This window comes from Triticum aestivum, chromosome 2B, assembly GCF_018294505.1.
Source record: "Triticum aestivum cultivar Chinese Spring chromosome 2B, IWGSC CS RefSeq v2.1, whole genome shotgun sequence".
Classification (NCBI taxonomy): Eukaryota; Viridiplantae; Streptophyta; class Magnoliopsida; order Poales; family Poaceae; genus Triticum; species Triticum aestivum.
In genome coordinates, this window is record NC_057798.1 from 812,512,405 (window position 1) to 812,526,309 (window position 13,905).

Sequence of the window (13,905 nt, forward strand, 5' to 3'; positions counted from 1 at the left end):
CTGGCTAACTGAGTTAGAGATGGGCCGATAAAGGTAGCCCATGGAGGATAGATACCGTCAACCAGATAGTAGCCCATGTTGTACTCATGTCCATTGACAGTATAGTGGCAAGGAGGAGCTTTTTCTTCAGTCAGCCACGCAAACAATGATGATCACTGCAGCGCATTGATATCATTGTGAGACCCGGGCATGCCAAAGAAAGCGTGCCAAATCCAAAGATCTTGTGAGACTGCCAAGATCCTCTCGGTGTCTGCCATAGTTGGTTCTCTCAGGTATTGAAGTCCAAACACCTCGACCACGACAATTGCAAAGCTGACCACGGCATCTCCGCATGTGCACTCGGACATCCGTTGGTACTCGTCCCACGAATCAGCGGTCGTGCCATATGCAAGCATCCAGAGTGCGGCCGTGCACTTCTGGTAACCAGGGATCTCAATCGTTCCCACGGCGTCCTTATTTAGGATGAAGTGGCCATCATAGGACCGGACGACATGGTAGAAACGATCAAAGACAGTCTTGCGCATTCGAAAACGTCGGCAAAAATGGTCAGCGAAGAGTGCATTTGGGGCAAAGTAGTCGGCCATCAGTGTCAAATGGCCGCGCACCCTATTGCAGCTGAACCCTTTACCGAGCCCTTGAAATTGAGAACATGCTCCTCCTCCTCCTCTCCGCATCTTCATGGACCACATGCATCATCACTGTCTCATCGGAGTACTCCTCCTCGTCGTACGACTCAACATACTGCTCGTATATGTAGTCCAAATCGAAATTCATTGCTACATAGAAGAAGGAAAACTGTTTTTTAGCTTCAGCGATTCATCGAACAGTTGCCGGGCATGGTGAGTATAGCAGTAGCGGATGGTACCTGGTGGGGCAACCGAAAGACAAGGGTTGAACGGAGAGGGAGGAGAAGCGGGATGGATCGATGGAGGTGACGAAGACGTAGAGTTACGGTAGGGGTGTGGCGTGATGGATGGGGTGGTGGAGCAGCGGTGAAGGCAAGAGAGAAAGATGGAAGAAGAATAAATAGGGCAGATGGAGGCGCAGGGTCTGGAAAGGGTTTTGGGTGGGTGGCGGTGTCGGAGTCCTACGTGTCTGGTGTCCAGAGTCCCACAAAGCTCCCCACATTTGTCTCTGACTTGAGGATGAAAACATGAATTGTCTCCGGCTTAAGAGAGAAAACGTGTCTGGACCGCACCGCGGATCGATACGAGCCCATGTTAGATGGCTTCGGCTGTCTGGACAGCGTAGTCTTGGTGGTTTGCGAGATGCTCTAACCATCCGTTGACTAGTAGTTTACAATATTGCATTAGAATCGAGTGTATATATGCTAGTGGCGGCCGGTGTGCATGGTTTGGTGCGCGCACATGCATGTTTGAATATTATACGTACTACTCCAAGCTGCATGCCATCTGACGTACGCACGCATTATTATTCATGCAACCACGCTGCACGCAGATCCATGGATTCATCTGTCGGGTCTACAAATACCCATGCATGCATGCACCCCAGTACCCATCTCAAACCTCCAACCTTACACATATCCATCTAAACCACAATGGGCAAGGCCACGATGAACATCAAGCGGCAGCGTTCCACTAGTGTCACCACTGCTGCCCTAGCGTCCGTGCTCATGCTGCTCCTGGCGGCGGCTGGCGGCGTAGCCGCACAAGGAAGAGGAGGAGGAGGCTACGGTGGCGGCGGAGGAGGATATGGTGGTGGTGGAGGTGGTGGGTATGGAGGAGGAGGAGGAGGATACGGTGGTGGTGGAAGGTATGGAGGAGGAGGATATAGTGGTGGTGGCGGCGGCGGACGAGGAGGAGGAGGAGGATACGGTGGTGGCGGTGGGTACGGATACGACGGTGGATACGGTGACTATCAAGGGGGAGGCGGAGGCGGAGGTGACGGCATGGGCCCTCCCGGTGGTGACGGTCTGAGCATGGAGTACTACTCCATGACGTGCCCGTACGCCGACGAGATCGTTCGCGACGTGGTGAGCGGCGCGCTTGCCAAGGACCCCACCCTGGCGGCGTCGCTGCTCCGGCTCCACTTCCACGACTGCTTCGTCCGCGGCTGCGACGCCTCTGTGCTCCTCGACTCCACCAAGGCCCACGGCACCGCCGAGAAGGACGCGCTCACCAACAAGTCCCTGCGCGGCTTCCAGGTCATCGACGCCGTCAAGGCCGCCCTCGAGGCGCAGTGCCCCGCCACCGTCTCCTGCGCCGACGTGCTCGCCCTCGCCGCCCGGGACTCCGTCTACATGGCCGGCGGGCCCTACTACGACGTGCCCACGGGCCGCAAGGACGGCTCCCTCTCCCGCGCCGACGACACCTCCGCGCTCCCCGCCGCCACGCTCAAGGCGGCCGAGCTCATCAAGGTCTTCGTCGGCGACCACGGCTTCACGGTGCCGGAGCTCGTCGCGCTCTCCGGCGGACACACGCTCGGCCAGGCCCACTGCGCCAACTTCAAGAACCGGCTCAGCGGCTTCGGCAAGGCGGGCAACGGGGTCGACCCCACGCTGGAGGCAGTGATGGCGGCGTCCCTGGCCAAGACCTGCAAGGCCGCCGGCGACGGCGGCACGGCCAAGCTCGACGCCACCAGCAACGCCTTCGACGTGGAGTACTTCAAGGGCCTGCAGACCAGGAGGGGGCTGCTGACGTCCGACCAGACGCTGCTCACCGGGTCGCCGGAGACGGCCATGTATGTGAATCAGTTCGCCGACAGCCCGGACGCCTTCTTCGAGACGTTCGTGCAGGGGATGGGGAGGATGGGGCAGCTGGACCTCAACCCCGACGGCAACGTCAGGCTCAACTGCAGAGCGCTCAACTAGCCCGCCCGTATATGTATATAAATATCGGCATGCAAGATAAGTACGTATATATAGCATGACCAGGCCAATGTAATAATAAGCCTACACTACACGTACGTATGCATGCGTACTCATTGCATGCATGTAAAAACGTGCTAGGTTGGTAGGTGCAACCCCAGTATATGCTTGATGCATAATGTGTACACTTGAACTTGTGCAATGCATGCAAAGCATGATCAAAGAAACGGACTTGTCAAAGGAGGAGAACAACTGCTTTCTGGAAAGAAAAACAAAATAAATCTTTGATCATGCATATAGAGTACGTTGAACAGAGTGAGTTCATCGAGACATTAACACAAACATATAGAGGAGACTGAAATGTGAGGCAAGGATTTTAAGGGAGCCATGCATATGCATGCATGGGCTAACGGCCGGGAAGAGATGACCCAACCTAGCCTAAACACCAAAAATGCTAGACGTACAAAAGATTACATGATTTTACAGGCTCTTTTCATATAAACACCATGAGTAAGAAAGAGAAAATAGAGACGACGAATGACGAATCCACAAAGAGTTGCCATGTTTGTCATGCAGCTTGCCCGCGTGATGCCCAAGACGAACTTCATAGGCCCTCAGAATCACTTATCCTCCATCCGCTCGTGCTCGCTCGCCGTCATATGCCATGCGATTCAACCGTTGCCACGCCGCGCGATTTAGAGGTCCCCCGATGCGGATGGCCACTCCTCGTGCGTCGCCGGCCCGGACACCACTCGTTTCTCCGGTCCCTTGCTTACCGTACCTCCAACTCCAATCCGCTAGCTAGCCGCCCTGCTACAGACATCAGTATTCTTCTTTACAGTTTCGCAAGCACACGTTGGCCGCTCGCTGGGCATCAGTGTCACGGGGGTGGCCTCCGCCTCCAGGAGGTGATATCGTGGATGGAGGCTTCTCACATGGCGGCGGCATATGTGGCGCCAGTTGAAAGGCTTGGCACCGGTTTGGGATCGGGAGAGCTGGTAGAAAAATGTCTTCTTTTTATGCGATAAAACTTCTCATCTATTCATCTTCAATCATGGCACTACAACCAACAACAGAAATAATAAAAATTACATCCAGATCCTTAGATCACCTACCGACGACTACAAACACTAAAGGGAGCCGAAGGTGCGCCGCCGTCATTGTCCCTCCCTTGCCGGAGCCGGGCAAAACTTGTTGTACTAGACAGTCGGGAAGTCGTCGTGCTAAGGCCCCATAGGACCAGCGCAGCAGAACAGCAACCGCCGCTGATGAAGAGTAGCGTAGATCAAAATGATCCAACCAAAAATATGTATTCTTTATACAGATAGCTTTTTCCCCTAGGGTTTCCCTAGGGTCTACCCCTTCCTTCGGCGGCGCCGCCGAAGTCCACAAAATTTCCACGTGAAAACCCGGCCGGATTGCTTAGCGCTTGCTGGTGATTGGGTCGCCCCGTGTCAATCGTCCTGGTACACCGGTAGCATGGAGGTAGGGGATGGAGTTCGCGGAGCAGGGGGGTCGAAGGGAGCGCGGGCGGAGGAGTTAGGGCGGAAGGCCTTGGGGGCTGGAGAGGATCAAATCCCGTCGTCATCGGCGGCGAGGGTGGCTGCCGGAGGGGCGGGTGAAGCAAGGGGCATGGAGGATGTTCGGGTGGATGGGGATGAGGAGGAAAATTGGGATCACCATGGCCCAGACCCGAATCTGGAGGATGTGTTTGAAGGCCTAAACTTACATGGTGAGGAGGTGGAAGATCTAGATCTTTCAGGGGAGGTTGATGAGTTAATCAAGGATGTGAGATGGCTGGCTCTTTTTAGGGTTCATACCCTACGCCCGTTCAGTCATGCGGCCCTGTTAAACTCCATGAGGAATGCGTGGGCGTGTGCTCAAGGTGTGACGTTCAACATCAAGGGACCTAATTTGTTCTTGGCGCAATGCCATTGTTTGGAAGACTGGAAGAGGGTTATGGAAGGAGGTGTTCGCACACGAACACGTCACCGTGTACCTCCAACGCCGAGGGTGATGCACCGCAGCTCACGTCGAAGGAGACCCGTCCAGAAGCGCGGTACGCAGGCAATCCGGCGGGTGCTTTTGAAGACCCGAAACCCCACACGCCCGGGAGGGACCCCGTCTGGGTGCGCGGCGGCTATGGGCTGCCCTAGGTCGACCTAACCGCCCCTAGGGCCTCGAGGTTCGCCGCCCTGCAATGAAGAAGAACGAACGAAGAACGAGGAAGAAAAAGAACTAGGGTTAAGGAGAAAAGATAAAAGATAAAAAGTGGTAGATGAATTGATCGATTGTGTGTTGTTCAATCGGCCATCACCCCTCAGGTATATAAGAGGCGGCTGGACTTCCCGTGCAAGGAAAAGGCTTGGATTCACATCCAAAACCCTAGTCAAATTCGGATTGGTTTTGTCCGAACTTTTCAAAACTGTTCGGTTTAAACTGGCTGCACCTTGCGGGTAAATTTTGAGGTGGTAAACGACCTCGGATGGAAACGAGCCCAAAAGCAATCTTGACCGTTTCGACAATACGAACAACTTTTATGTTGAACGTTTTTTGATTAGAGTTCATCTTGAGGGTCAAATCGCTCGTGCAACACAGACTGTTATTCGCGCTATCCATCAGACAGGGTGTCTGGTGGGGCGCGCCACTTTTGGCTCGTGATAGTGCTGTATTCGGATGGCTCTAACTTTTGCATACGAACTCGGATTGGAACGATTCTTATATCAAAATCGATCGTTTCAACGAGACGAAGACAATCCATGTAGATCATTTTTCCATACGAGGCAGTCTTGGGGGCGTAATGTGCCGAATAGTGTTCTGAATACAAAATCTCAGTATTTCGAACACAACTTCGGCCTTCGAGATGAGATCAGATGGCGATGGCCCAAACTTCAAAGATGTTTGTATCGACAATACGAAAGTTTTTAATGTAGAACACTTCTCCATTTGAGGCCATTTTAAATAAGTTCTTGACTGTGCCAAAATCTGGTGTCAACACATGCCCCCCTGTTTTTCGGCAAAGCCTGTGTGCCGAAAAATAACTTGCACATAGCTTGCTCTAAGGACGATGTCAACACTCCATCGGCCATTTTGGCATATTCTTAGGACGATAAGTTTATATCGGCCATTGCTTGTGTGAATATTTTGACGCAAGCTTGGGTGAAACATTCTCAACTTTCTTAACAATCCGATGATAAAGTCCCATAGATATGTATCTCAAGGTCATCCTCAGAACCATATTATTCACCCTTTTGCTAGGATTTTACTGATAATCAATTATAAATTTTCTCCTATCCTTACTTCGCCTGCATAAAAGTTTCATTAGTGGCCGAAGCGGTGGGCTTCGGTTCGGCCTTACCTATGTTGACAAGACCTAGCATCGGCTATTGATAGAAATAATACAATACACCATGGTTAACATAGTAGCTGGATGCTTACTGTGCCAACTCTTTCGAATTGTCATGTCTAGATATATGAAGGATATTAAAGCAACCCAAGATAAATTTTGCATCTAGAGATATCCCAAGATAAACTATAAGTGATTCGTCAAAACATTGATAACCCTTGTATATTTGTTGCACTACATATAACGAATCACTGAAAGCCTCAATCTGTATAGCACCTACAGCAACTAAAAGCTCCAAACCGAATAAATTTTCATATTCGGCTTTTATTATTGTGCAAACATATTTTAAGTTGTATGAGGCTTGTTTTGGTCTCCTAATGAACTAAGGACGATGTTTGGATACCACACTGACCATGCATTGACATAATCTTAGGACGATAGTTAAATATCGGCCATTACCATGTAAACTTCATTCGAAACACATATAGCCGAAATAAACAAACGAAATGACAAATCAAGTATTTCGGCCCTTTGGATTAGCAACAAACTTGTAGCTAATCAAATGTATAGTGATTTGGCAATACCCTTTCATGATGTAAGAAATTATAATGCATCCATGGATTAAGATAAGCCCATTGAGGGTTACCAATCATACCTGATGACGAATTCCATGGCATAGGTATTAATGGCATAGTTGCAGAATATGGATAATGTGTAGACCAAAGATGTTGAAACCTTCGGCTTGGTCCTTCATAGTTTTCACACTTTTCCTTCTTCACCTTTGCCGCACTTCTTGTAATGGAAGCTTGCACATAATTCTTATTTTGAGCACTTTCTTTGGGAACCCATGCCATGTTGCTTTCTTCAAGTTCTTGTGTACCAAGTTTTTGTAATTTCTTCTTTTGCCAATACGATAAGCCAAGCGGGCATCTCGGCTGTGATTATGTTTTGACCAATGGCAATTCCTTTTTGTCCTTGTGCACTCTCAAATTCTTTTCTTCAGATTTGGCACTTCGATTCTCAATAATTGGTTGCTTTGTCTCATTGTCTTTAGTAGCCAATGTCAACACTCCCCCGATATTCGATCGTCGGTACACCGATACCTTGTTCAATCTCATCACCGGCAAGTCTCTTTACTTGTTCCGTAACACATCATCCCGTGATCAACCCCTTGGTCACATTGTGCACATTATGATGATGTCCGACTGAGTGGGCCCAGAGATACCTCTCCGTTTACCGGAGTGACAAATCCCAGTCTCGATTCGTGCCAACCCAACAGACACTTTCGGAGATACCTGTAGTGCACCTTTATAGCCACCCAGTTACGTTGTGACATTTGGTACACCCAAAGCATTCCTACGGTATCCGGGAGTTGCACAATCTCATGGTCTAAGGAAATGATACTTGACATTAGAAAAGCTTTAGCATACGAACTACGATCTTTGTGCTAGGCTTAGGATTGGGTCTTGTCCATCACATCATTCTCCTAATGATGTGATCCCGTTATCAACGACATCCAATGTCCATGGTCAGGAAACCGTAACCATCTATTGATCAACGAGCTAGTCAATTAGAGGCTTACTAGGGACATGGTGTTGTCTATGTATCCACACATGTATCTGAGTTTCCTATCAATACAATTATAGCATGGATAATAAACGATTATCATGAACAAGGAAATATAGTAATAATAACTAATTTATTATTGCCTCTAGGGCATATTTCCAACAGTCTCCCACTTGCACTAGAGTCAATAATCTAGTTCACATCGCCATGTGATTAACACTCACAGGTCACATCGTCATGTGACCAACACCCAAGAGTTTACTAGTGTCTCTAAACTAGTTCACATTATCATGTGATTAAGACTCAATGAGTTCTGGGGTTTGATCATGTTTTGCTTGTGAGAGAGGTTTTAGTCAACGGGTCTGCAACATTCAGATCCGTATGTACTTCGCAAATCTCTAGGTCATATTGTAAATGCTGCTTCCACGCTCCACTTGGAGCTATTCCAAATGGTTGCTCCACTATATGTATCCGGTTTGCTACTCAGAGTCATTCAGATAGGTGTTAAAGCTTGCATCGACGTAACTCTTTACGTCGAACTCTTTATCACCTCCATAACCGAGAAACACATCCTTATTCCTCTAAGGATAATTTTGACCGCCATCTGGTGATCCACTCCTTGATCACCTTTGTACCCTCTTGCCATACATGTGGCAAGGCACACATCAGGTGCGGTACTCAGCATGGCATACAGTATAGAGCCTATGACAAAAGCATAGGGGACGACCTTCGTCCTTCCTCATTCTTCTACCGTGGTCGAGCTTTAAGTCTTAACATCATACCTTACAACTCAGGCAAGAACTCCTTCTTTGACTGATCCATCTTGAACACCTTCAAGATCATGTCAAGGTATGTGCTCATTTGAAAGTACTATTAAGCATTTTGATCTATCTTATAGATCTTGATGCTTATTGTTCAAGTAGCCTAATCCAGGTTTTCCATTGAAAAACACTTTTCAAATAACCCTATATGCTTTCTAGAAATTCTACATCATTTCTGATCAACAATATGTTTACAACATATACTTATCAGAAATTCTATAGTGCTCCCACTCACTTCTTTGGAAATACAAGTTTCTCATAAACTTTGTATAAACCAAAATCTTTGTATCTTTCCAACTCCGAGATGCTTACTCCAGTCCATGGAAGGATCGCTGGAGCTAGCATACCTTTTAGCATCCTTAGGATCAACAAAACCTTTCTGATTGTATCACATACAACCTTTCCTTACGAAAACTGGTAAGGAAACTCGTTTTGACATCCATCCGCCAGATTTCATAAATGCAGCTAATGCTAACATGATTCCGACGGACTTTAAGCATCGCTACGGATGAGAAAATCTCATCGTAGTCAACTCCTTGAAATTGTGAAAAACTTTTCGCCACAAGTCGAGCTTCATAGATGGTGACATTACCATCCACGTCCGTCTTCTTTTTAAAGATCCATTTATCTCAATGGCTTGCCGATCATTGGGCAAGTCCACCAAAGTCCATGCTTTGTTCTGATACATGGATCCTATCTCGGATTTCATGGCTTCTAACCATTTGTCGGAATTTGGGCCCACCATCGCTTCTCCATAGCTCGTAGGTTCATTGTTGTCTAGCAACATGACCTCTAAGACAGGAGTGCGTACCACTCTGAAGTAGTACGCGTCCTTGTCGACCTACGAGGTACGGTAGTGACTTGATATGAAGCATCATGATCACTATCATCAGCTTCCACTTCAATTCGTGTAGGTGCCACATGAACAACTTCCTGTGTCCTGCTACACACTGGTTGAAGTGATGGTTCAATAACCTCATTAAGTCTCCACCATCCTCCCACTCAATTCTTTCGAGACAAACTTTTCCTCGAGAAAGGACCCGGTTCAAGAAACAATCCCTATTGCTTTCGGATCTGAATTAGGAGGTATACCCAACTGTTTTGGGTGTCCTATAAAGATGCATTTTATCCGCTTTAGGTTCGAGCTTATCAACCTGAAACTTTTTCACATAAGCGTCGCAGCCCCAAACTTTTAAGAAACGACAACTTAGGTTTCTCCAAACCACAGTTCAAACGGTGTCGTCTCAACGGAATTACGTGGTGCCCCATTAAAGTGAGTGCGGTTGTCTCTAATGCCTAACCCATGAACGATAGTGGTAATTCGATAAGAGACATCATGGTACGCACCATATCCAATAGGGTGCAACTATGATGTTCGGACACACCATCACACTATGGTGTTCCAGGCGGTATTAATTGTGAAACAATTTCCACAATGTCCTTAATTTCATGCCAAAGCTCGTAACTCAGATACTCATCTCTATGATCATATCACAGACATTTTATCCTCTTGTCACGATGATCTTCAACTTCACTCTGAAATTACTTGAACCATTCAATAATTCAGACTTATGTTTCATCAAGTAAATACACTCAACATCTACTCGAATCATCTGTGAAGTAAGAACATAAAGATATTCACTGCATGCCTCAGCACTCATTGGGCTGCACACATCAAAATGTGTTACTTCCAACAAGTTGCTATCTTGTTCCATCTTACTGAAAACGAGGCTTCTCAGTCATCTTGCCCATGTGGTATGATTTGCATATCTCAAGTGATTCAAAATCAAGTGAGTCCAAACGATCCATCTGCATGGAGTTTCTTCATGCGTATACACCAATAGACGTGGTTCGCATGTCTCAAACTTTTCAAAACGAGTGAGTCCAAAGATCCATCAACATGGAGCTTCTTCATGCGTTTTATACCAATATGACTTACATGGCAGTGCCACAAGTAAGTGGTACTATCATTACTATCTTATATCTTTTGGCATGAAAATGTGTATCACTACGATCGAGATTCAATAAACCATTCGTTTCAGGTGCAAGACTGTCGGTGTCAAAACCGGCGGATCTCGGGTAGGGGGTCCCGAACTGTGCGTCTAGGCGGATGGTAACAAGAGACGAGGGACACACTGTTTTTACCCAGGTTCAGGCCCTCTCGATGGAGGTAAAACCCTACGTCCTGCTTGATTAATATTGATGATATGGGTAGTACAAGAGTAGATCTACCACGAGATCAAGGAGGCTAAACCCTAGAAGCTAGCCTATGGTATGATTGTTGAGATGTATGTTCGTCCTACGGACTAAGGCCCTCCGGTTTATATAGACACCGGAGAGGGCTAGGGTTACACAGAGTCGGTTACAATGGTAGGAGATCTACATATCCGTATCGCCAAGCTTGCCTTCCACGCCAAGGAAAGTACCATCCGGACACGAGCCGGAGTCTTCAATCTTGTATCTTCGTAGTCTGGAAGTCCGGCGGATATTGATAGTCCGGCTGTCCGGACACCCCCTAGTCCAGGACTCCCTTAGTAGCCCCTGAACCAGTCTTCAATGACGATAAGTCCGGCATGCATATTGTTCGGCATTGCAAGGCGGGTTCCTCCCTTGAATAATTCGGAGAAGATAATGAACACCAGGATAGTGTTCGGCTCTGCAAAATAAATTCCACATTCCACCGTAGAGAGAATAAAATATACACTTAGTTCAATCTGCTGACGTATTATGCGGCGTGATACCACACCGCAGCCAAGCCTTTGTTTGAATCGTTTTTTACTGTACCACCTCAGCACGTTTGGCGAGGCGGTTTCCTTGGCACGTCCTATCGAAGCAGAGATCGTGTTCCCCTTATTTTGGGATCCTCATCAATACGTGCGTGGGTAACCCAACCGCGCCATTGATGGTGGCGCTTGGGAGATAAGCGAGTTTTACCAGGCCGGTGAGGGACGCATAGTTTTGTCCGCCTATATATAAGGGATAAGGTTTTACCTTCTCACCTACGCCTTCTTCCTCCTTTGCTCATCCGTCCCTGCGAACTCAAGCTCCAACGCCCAACCTCGCGCATCTCGCCTCGACCCTTCTCCGAACATGTCCGGAGCGGGAGGTAAATGGCTGGCCTCCACCGCTAAGGAGGAGGACATCACCAAGGTGCGCGGCGCCGGATACCTTTCCAGCGATATTGCGCATCGGCTGCCCGACGAGGGGCATCTCATCCCTACCCCCGAGCCTCATGAGAGGGTCGTCTTCCTCCCCCACTTCCTCTGCGGACTGGGCTTTCCGCTCCATCCATTTGTCCGGGGGCTCATGTTTTACTACGGCCTGGATTTCCACGATCTGGCGCCGAACTTCATCCTCAACATCTCGGCGTTTATCATCGTGTGCGAGGCCTTTCTCTGCATCCAGCCCCACTTCGGCCTATGGCTCAAGACCTTCAACGTCAAGCCGAAGGTTGTGAAGGGGACGCAAGCGGAATGCGGAGGCGCTATGTTGGGCAAATTGCCCAACGTCCCTTGGCTAGAAGGGACCTTCGTGGACTCCGTCAAGGGGTGGCAATCGGGTGGTTCTACATCACCGAGCCGCGCAAGCCCACATGGGCGGCGGCCCCCGATTTTAGATCTGGAATCCCCACACAGCTCACCTCCTGGAAAGAGAAGGGCTTGCAGTGGGGCAGTCCGGTGGAGGTGACGGGACTCCGAGCCTGCATCAAGAAGATGGTGAGCAATAGGCTCCGGCTCGTCGATGTGGTCCAGGTCATGCTCCTCTGGTGGATTCTCCCATGCCAAGAACGGGCATTCAATTTGTGGGAGTTTAATCCGGAACATCACCAGACGTTAAGCGGGCTCTTTGATACAACACACGAAGGTGCCTGGAGGGTGCTGTTCAAGGGCGCCGAAGCCCCCGCATCCGTGACTGAAGACCGCGGATTCAGCTCGCAGTCTCCGACTGACGAGGTAAGTGATTCAACCCCATTATGGGACACTTGTGGTAATTAGATTGACTCTAGTGAGGTTTTTAATCTGCCTCTTCCTTTGGCAGGAATGGATGGAGAAGGCCAAGCTGCTCATCAGCCCGGCTCCCATGCCAGAAAAACCAGTGGACGCCCGCTTAGCAGGGCTGCTGGTTCCGGCACCGCACGTGGTGCCGGAGAAGAAGGCCAAGAAGGTGGCCACGGGGACTCAAAAGAGTTCCCGTAATCAGGCGTCTGATGATGACGAGGACTTCTCCCCTGAAGACGAGGAGGAGGAGTACTCCCTCCCTGAGGAGGGAGAGAAAAAGAGGAAGGCCTCCCCAATCGGGGCGGCCGAAGGGTCCAAGAGGGGGAGAACTATCCCCCCGGACAGTTTCGCCAACATCAGCGTTGGCGAGGATGAGTGGCCTCCAAGGGCCAGGCGTCCGGCCGGATCGTAAGTATTCAGATCATCTATATGCCGTACCTTTTATGTCACGAAGTATCCTTCTAACGCCGCATTCTGCTGTAGTCCGGCCAAGGACGATCTTCCCGACTCGATGAGCGGGTCGTTGGCCTCGTCGGAAGTAAATTCCGTCCCGACCGCCTCTACCCCGCGCGCCGATGAGGACGCCGAGGTGGGATCCCAAGAGGGGACCCGTTAGGAGGAGGCTCCAGAGGCGTCGTCAGGCGACCTCCCGGACTTCGTGCCGGACTCTACATCGGAACCCGTAGTGGTTCCAGAGTCCGGCAAGCGGCCCCTTCGAAAGAAGGGCAGGACTAAGACGCCGGTAGCCTCCGTCCAGCCAGAGGCACCGGATAACCTGTTGGAGGCGCTTAAAGGCGCTTCCATCGAGGAAGAACACCGCACTCTCATGAGTGCGGTGATTGAGAAGGTCCAGCTCGCCAAGAGCGGACTGACCGAAGCCTGCAACAGCCTTCTAACAGGCTTTGAGGTAAGAAGTTAAAATTATGTAGTGTAATACCGCATAGACAGTAGCCCCTGATGCTTAGTTCGGTGTTCGGAAGGAAAAGCCGGACTAAGGATCTAACAAGATATACGCAGGGTTGCTAAAAATATGTCAATATGGGTTTGCAGGCTGCGCTGCTGACCTCTGCCTCATTAACGGCGGAGGTCGGGGTGCTAAAGAAGAACCTCGAGCGGTCCTAGCAAGAGCTCGGTCATGCGAAGAAGCAGCTCGAGGAGAAAGAAGGTGAGTAACACCTCTTTGAATAAGTACCTTACAGAAAAGGATTTTGGTTGCAAATAAATTTAATAAGGATAACATGTGTATTGCAGGGGCCACTAACGAGGTGGCAGCCCTGAAGGATGCCGTGTCCGTGGCCGAATGCAATGCGGCCACGGAACGGGCTGAGCGAGAAAAGCAAGCGGCAC

At 49.4% G+C, this 13,905-nt stretch overlaps 1 protein-coding gene across 1 annotated transcript; it reads left to right on the top strand.

Annotated features, from left to right (window-relative positions):
* The first annotated feature begins 1,558 nt into the window (after positions 1 to 1,558).
* On the top strand, positions 1,559 to 3,052 carry LOC123043009 (peroxidase 47). Its single transcript, XM_044465335.1, has one exon. The coding sequence runs from the start codon at positions 1,559 to 1,561 to the stop codon at positions 2,828 to 2,830; it is 1,272 nt and encodes a 423-aa protein (XP_044321270.1). The 3' UTR covers positions 2,831 to 3,052.
* Positions 3,053 to 13,905: the final 10,853 nt, after the last annotated feature.